The sequence below is a fragment of the Vombatus ursinus genome, unplaced genomic scaffold (assembly GCF_900497805.2).
Source record: "Vombatus ursinus unplaced genomic scaffold, bare-nosed wombat genome assembly UNPS02014175.1, whole genome shotgun sequence".
Classification (NCBI taxonomy): Eukaryota; Metazoa; Chordata; class Mammalia; order Diprotodontia; family Vombatidae; genus Vombatus; species Vombatus ursinus.
Genome location: NW_020953953.1, coordinates 1,533,612 through 1,539,219, shown reverse-complemented (window position 1 = coordinate 1,539,219; position 5,608 = coordinate 1,533,612). Strand labels below are relative to the sequence as shown.

Below are 5,608 nucleotides of genomic sequence, written 5' to 3'. Positions count from 1 at the left end.
AGAGAGAGAGAGAGAGAGAGAGAGAGAGAGAGAGAGAGAGAGAGAGAGAGATGGCTCTGGGACTCATCTGCAGACAGATGACAACTGGCCACATGGGAGCTGATGAGGGCACTGAGAGAGGGCATGTGCAGAGAAGAGGGCTGAGGACTGAGCCTGGAGGTACATCCACAGTGAGTGGGCATGACTCAGAAGGCAGCTTTCCCAAGAATGAAGGAAGGAGTGGGGGAAGGGAGGGTGGATACCTGCATTAAACCCTGTAAAGAGACAAAAAGAATGAGGATTTTGACTCTGAAATGGTCACTTGATTTAACCTTTAAGTGATGATAGGTGACCTTGGAGAGAGCAGGTGGAGTTCAATGATGGCGTCTACAGCCAGATTCCAAGGGATTGGGCAGTGAGTGAGAGGACAGGAAATGGGCATGAGTGGAGACAGATTTTTCTACGAGGCTGACTATAAAAGAAAGGCGAGATAGAGGATGAGAGCTGAAGGCCTTGGTAGGGTCAAGTGAAAGCATTTTTAAGGGTCATGGGGACCCTGGAATATTGGAAGGCTGCTGAGAAAGAGCTAACAGATAGAAATGGAGGATGAAAGGGGGGCATTGATTGAAAGGGTCTTAGGAAACACCAGCACAAAGATGGAAGAAAGAACAGGAAGTCGCTGTCAGATAATGGATGATGGTGGCAGAGCACTTGGGGGTGCTAAGGAGATCAAGGGTGTGGCTCAGGATCCCCCTTCTCCAGGGCCACCCCACCCCCAGAGGCCCAGGCTTACCCTCTCCTCAGCTCTGTGCTCGGGGACTCAGCCTTCCCAGGAGTCCTTTCTGTGAACCCCCATCTTTTTTATTTTTTTTGCTTTTTTTGGTGAGGCAATCAGAGTTAAGTGACTTGCCCAGGGTCACACAGCTAGTAAGTATCAAGTGTCTGAGGCTGGATTTGAATTCAGGTCCTCCTGACTCTAAGGCTAGAGCTCTATCCACTGCACCACCTCGCTGCCCCTGTGAACCCCCCTTAAAGCACTGCCTCTTCCCCCGAGATTTCTAAAGGACCAATAAAATGAGATGAGTCCTTCACCCCCAGACATCCCTCAGACTCTCCTTTGGTCTCAGGCTCTCTCTAAGACTGGCTGTGGCTCCCTGCCTGTCTCTACTTCCTCCATCTCGGTAAGATTTAATAATCAGTAGGCGTGAATTCCCAGTGAACAGGGACTGACTCTTCTCTAAACTGTGTTTCTCTCCCAACAGGACTAGAAAGGTGAGGAGTCTTGGGGCAGGCTTATGGCTCCCGGGAGTCTCAGCGGAGAACATGGGTGACCATGCTGGCCTTCAGAAGCAGCAGAGGTCCTCCCAACAGGGGGACCCAGGTTTCTGTACTCAGTCTTCAAAAGGATTAAAGGATATTTCTTTTTCTAGGTGGCTGCCTCTGCCAGAGCCCCTCCATTTCTAAGCCCCAGGCCTCCCCTCTTTTTTTTTTTCCCTAGGCCATTGGGGTTAAGTGATTTGCCCAGGGTCACACAGCTAGTAAGTGTCAATTGTCTGGTTTGAGGCCGGATTTGAACTCAGGTCTTCCTGGATCCAGGGCTGGTGCTCTATCCAGGCCTCCCCTCTTGACCTCAGAATGTTGGTGGCAAGTGATCTAAGGGTGGGGTCTGGCCCTAGGCACTCCCATTGGAGGGAGCAGGGACCTCTTGGTGCTGTCCTCGGTTCTGAATTCAGGGCAGCCATACCAAACTCAGCCCAGGCACCCCCAACTCCCCAGAGAAAGAAATATTGCTGTGTCCTACCCAGGTGATCTGACATTCTGGTCCCCAAGCATCAGATCAGAGGTAGGAGTACTGATTTAATAAATTAGAGGCATGATATGTACAGGTTGTATTAGAGGATGAGGCTGCAGGAGGAGCTCACGAGCCTTCCTCATCCCTTGGGGAGGGCAGGACTCAGCCCCTCAGAGATCTCCCCAAATCCCCCTCACATAATTTGATGTCAAGGAGGGACCCAGACATCTGGATCCTCTGCCCCTCCCCATCCAGAACCCAGGTGCTCCCACCCCCAGCTCCTGATTATTCTGAGATCTTGGGGTCTCATGGGGGAGAGCATCATGGATCCTGAACCCCAGGAAGCATGGGCTCTTCTCTGAAACCAATCTCCTGCTCATAGGCCTGGATGGCTTCCATGTTCTCATACAGGACACCTTCTTGGTCTCTGCAATCTTCCCCACCGTCCTGGGACAGCTGCAGAGACCTCAGGAGGGTCTGGTACAGAAATATGTACTGTCCCTGGAGAAGTGGGGGAAAGGAGATGGGTGAGTAGGCTTTTAAGCTTCAGGACAGAAGGCCAGTCCATACCCTCCCCAGCTTGCAGAAAGGGAGATAGGCCCAGACCAATGAAGTGACTTGCCTAAAGTCACATGGCTAGGAAATGACAGAGCCAGGATTTGAACGTGGGGCACGTGACTCGACGTCCAGTTCCCACCAACCTTGTCCTGAGATCTCTGTACCCACTGACCCTTCCCTGGCCTGGCCTGACCCTGACCTCAGTCTGCACCATCAGTGGGCGGCTCCTCCTCATCTTTCTGATGAAAGACTGGACCCCAACCTGCTGGTATTTCTGCAGTTGCCTCAGCAGGACATCCAGGGCAATGAGAGTCCCCGTGCGACCTACGCCCGCACTGGTGAGAGGAGAAGATGGAAGAAGAGCCTTCCCCCAGGGGCTCATGGGGTCATGGGCAGCACCCCAATGCTCCTGAGGGGGGGCCAGGGCCAGGGCCAGGGGCTTACCTGCAATGTACAATTGGAGGGCCCCCCCCTAGGCTCTGGTCCAGCCAATTCCGGAGCAGTGCTCGGAAAGCCAGCAGGGGGTCTGGGGACCCAGGAACCCCGTGGTCTGGCCAGACCGTGTAGTGGAACTGGCGCACAAACAGGCCTTCGTTCAGCTCCATCTAGGGGAAGAGAAGGGTCAGGAGCCCCAATGGGGACGGGGGAGGGACAGGAATTTGGGGCTGCAAGGGCCTTTTGGAAGTCATTTAGTCTAACTGGGAGGCCTGGAGACAGAAGGAGCTCCAAGATGAGGCCATTTGGGTAGAAGGAAGCGAAGGCCACATGGGAATCCAAGTTCTTGGACTCCAGGACCGTCCATCTTCCAACAGTCCCACACCACCTTTGATGCGGAGCTCTCAGAGGCTGTGAGGAGGGGAGGCTATGGGAGAAGTTCTGGGAGGGAGACTCTGGAGAAGTGGGACAGTCTCTGAGGTGAGGTCAACCCCAGCTGAGGGAGAGGAGTGGGCTGGTCAGGAGATGCCTGAGTCTGACGCTGCTGAGCAGGGTTGAGATGTTTGAGGGGGCTGGATTAGTCTGGAAGGGGATACTGGCCTGTCTGGGCTCAGCTGGGAAGGCAGCAGATAGAGCCCTGAGTCTGGAATTAAGAAGACCTGGGTTCAAATCCAGCCTGACACTTCCTTACTGTGTGACCCTGGGCGAGTCACTTAACCACCATCTACTTCATTTTCCTCAGCTTTAAAATGAGGATACTAACTGCACCTACTTTCCAGGGTTGTTGGGATAAGCAATTAAGATGGTGTTTGTAAAGCAGGGAGTGATTGGTTAGTTTGGGGTATTTGGGGTCACCACGGGTGGCCAGGGAACCCTGGAGGTATTTGGCAATTACGGGGCCTCCAGAGAACACCGGCTTGCGGGTCCCTTCCAACTCTCCAGTTTAGGGATTCCATCTTGGGGCTGGTCATGGGGACTCACTGAATTGCTGTGGGGTACTTAGCGGTGACAGAGTCAATCTGGCTGTGGCTGTGGGTCCCTGAAAGGTGACTGAGGTGGTCAAGGGAAGCTGAGTGCTCTGGGTGGGAGGGGCACAGAATCTAGAAAGGTGAGGAGTCTTGGGGCAGGCTTATGGCTCCCGGGAGTCTCAGGGGAGAACATGGGTGACCGTGTTGGCCTTCAGAAGCAGCAGAGGTCCTGAGAGGGACAGCTGGGGGCCTGAAAAGGACTGGGGTCTCTGGGTCCATACATGAAACAGATGCAAGTCTCGAACAGTCCAATGTTCAGCCACATTTTCCCATTTCAGAGTCACCCGCAGGTGCCCATGGCTGCAAGGTTTGGCATCCAAGGGCCAGTAATGTTCACATTTGACCTGGGAAAGAGAGAGTAGTACCCAGAGGTGGGTAATATGTGAATCCCATAGCCAGAGCTGGGCTCAAGCAGAGCCTCTATTCATCCCCAGCCCTGTACTAACCCCATTAACCTAGGAGAGGATGCGCTCACTGAGAGTGCCTAAGGTGTGTTTGAGGAAGGAATAACAAGGACCCTCCCCGAGCCCAGGGAAGTTTCAAGGAATCCCCCAAGATCCGGGTCTGGCAGCAGCAACAGCGGTCTGGCTTCCTTCTCGACCAAAGACAGAGAGCCAAGGACAGAGCTAGAGAAAAGGGGAGGCACAGAGACATGTAGGGGGACAAGGAGAGAAAGGGAGAGGGAGAGAGAGATGGAAAGAGAAGAGACAGAAGGGAGATGGACGGAGGGAGACAGAGGGAAGCAGGAAAGAGTTGGAGGGAGACGAGAAATGAGGGAGGGTTAAGGGAAAGATGAAGGGAGACAAAGAAAGGGAGGGGCGGGGGAAGGACTAAGACACACAGAGGGAGAGGGACAGGGAAAAAGAGAAGAGACAGAGGGAGGCAGGGGAGAGATGGAGGCAGACAAAGACAGAGAAGGGAAGGGAAGGGGAGGGATGGAGGCAGACAAAGACATCGAAATGGAGACTGCTGGGGAAGAGGGTGAAGAGGGTGAAGAGGGATGAGCAGGTGAAGGGCCGGAGAACTCGGGGTCTGGGATGGAGAGGGAAACGGAGCTGAGGGTGGGGAGGAGTGGGGCCCGGGAGGTCTGGAGCTCACCCGCCCGCCCTCCACGCAGTTGGTCAACATGACAACAGTGCGGCTTTGCTGATCCCACACCAGGCGCCAGAAGTCGCTCACCGTCTGGGGGAGTGGCCCCTGGGTAGCTATGTACTCCTGGGGCCCAACGAGACCCTGGAATGGGATGGAGTGGGCGGAGTCCATGGGGGGTCACATCCACCCCATCTCCTGGGGCCCAGCTTTGACTTAAGCCTCCCGCCACCCACTCACCCCTACCCTGTTTTGCGCGCCCCTCCCCCACCGTGTCCGCTCACTGGAACGAAGCTGGCATTGATGTAGTCAGAGCTGGGATCCCCTGGGATGGGCTGCAGGGGTACTCGGGACCAGTCATCTGAAGTGGGGAGGAGGAGGTGGGTCCAGGAAATGCAAAAACAGGAAGAAACCGGCAATGAAAGACCGAGAAGGGACTCAAGATAGAGCCCAGCAGAGGAGAGACACAGGGGGATTGGGGGGAGGGGGACAGTCTGTGCCTCAAGGAGGGAGGAAGCAGCATCCTTGGGCCTCTCAGGGTGGGGTGGGGAGGCAGAGGAAGAGGGGAGTACTGTATCTGCTTCTCCCAGGGAGAGGTGGGGATGGGGCATCTCTGCCTCCCACAGAGCGTCAGGGGCCAAGGGCATAGACAGGAGGGCCCCATCCGTCCCGGGGAGCCGCAAGAGGAGAGCAGGATCTCTGGCTCTCCTTGGGGTGGGGTGGGGGT

The 5,608-nt window shown here is 55.2% G+C and overlaps 1 protein-coding gene across 1 annotated transcript in view; it reads right to left on the bottom strand.

The window, feature by feature from the left end:
- Window positions 1-1,860: 1,860 nt before the first annotated feature.
- The window catches only part of PTPRH (protein tyrosine phosphatase, receptor type H), an 8,560-nt gene continuing 4,812 nt past the window's right edge, over window positions 1,861-5,608 (bottom strand). Inside the window, exons 9-14 of the mRNA XM_027860076.1 lie at window positions 5,166-5,242; window positions 4,891-5,025; window positions 4,014-4,136; window positions 2,774-2,934; window positions 2,529-2,664; window positions 1,861-2,272 (exon numbers count right to left, since the gene is read on the bottom strand). Of these exons, the coding sequence (XP_027715877.1) occupies window positions 2,093-2,272; window positions 2,529-2,664; window positions 2,774-2,934; window positions 4,014-4,136; window positions 4,891-5,025; window positions 5,166-5,242 (812 nt within the window). The 3' untranslated portion in view covers window positions 1,861-2,092. The remainder of the gene's footprint in view (window positions 2,273-2,528; window positions 2,665-2,773; window positions 2,935-4,013; window positions 4,137-4,890; window positions 5,026-5,165; window positions 5,243-5,608) is intronic.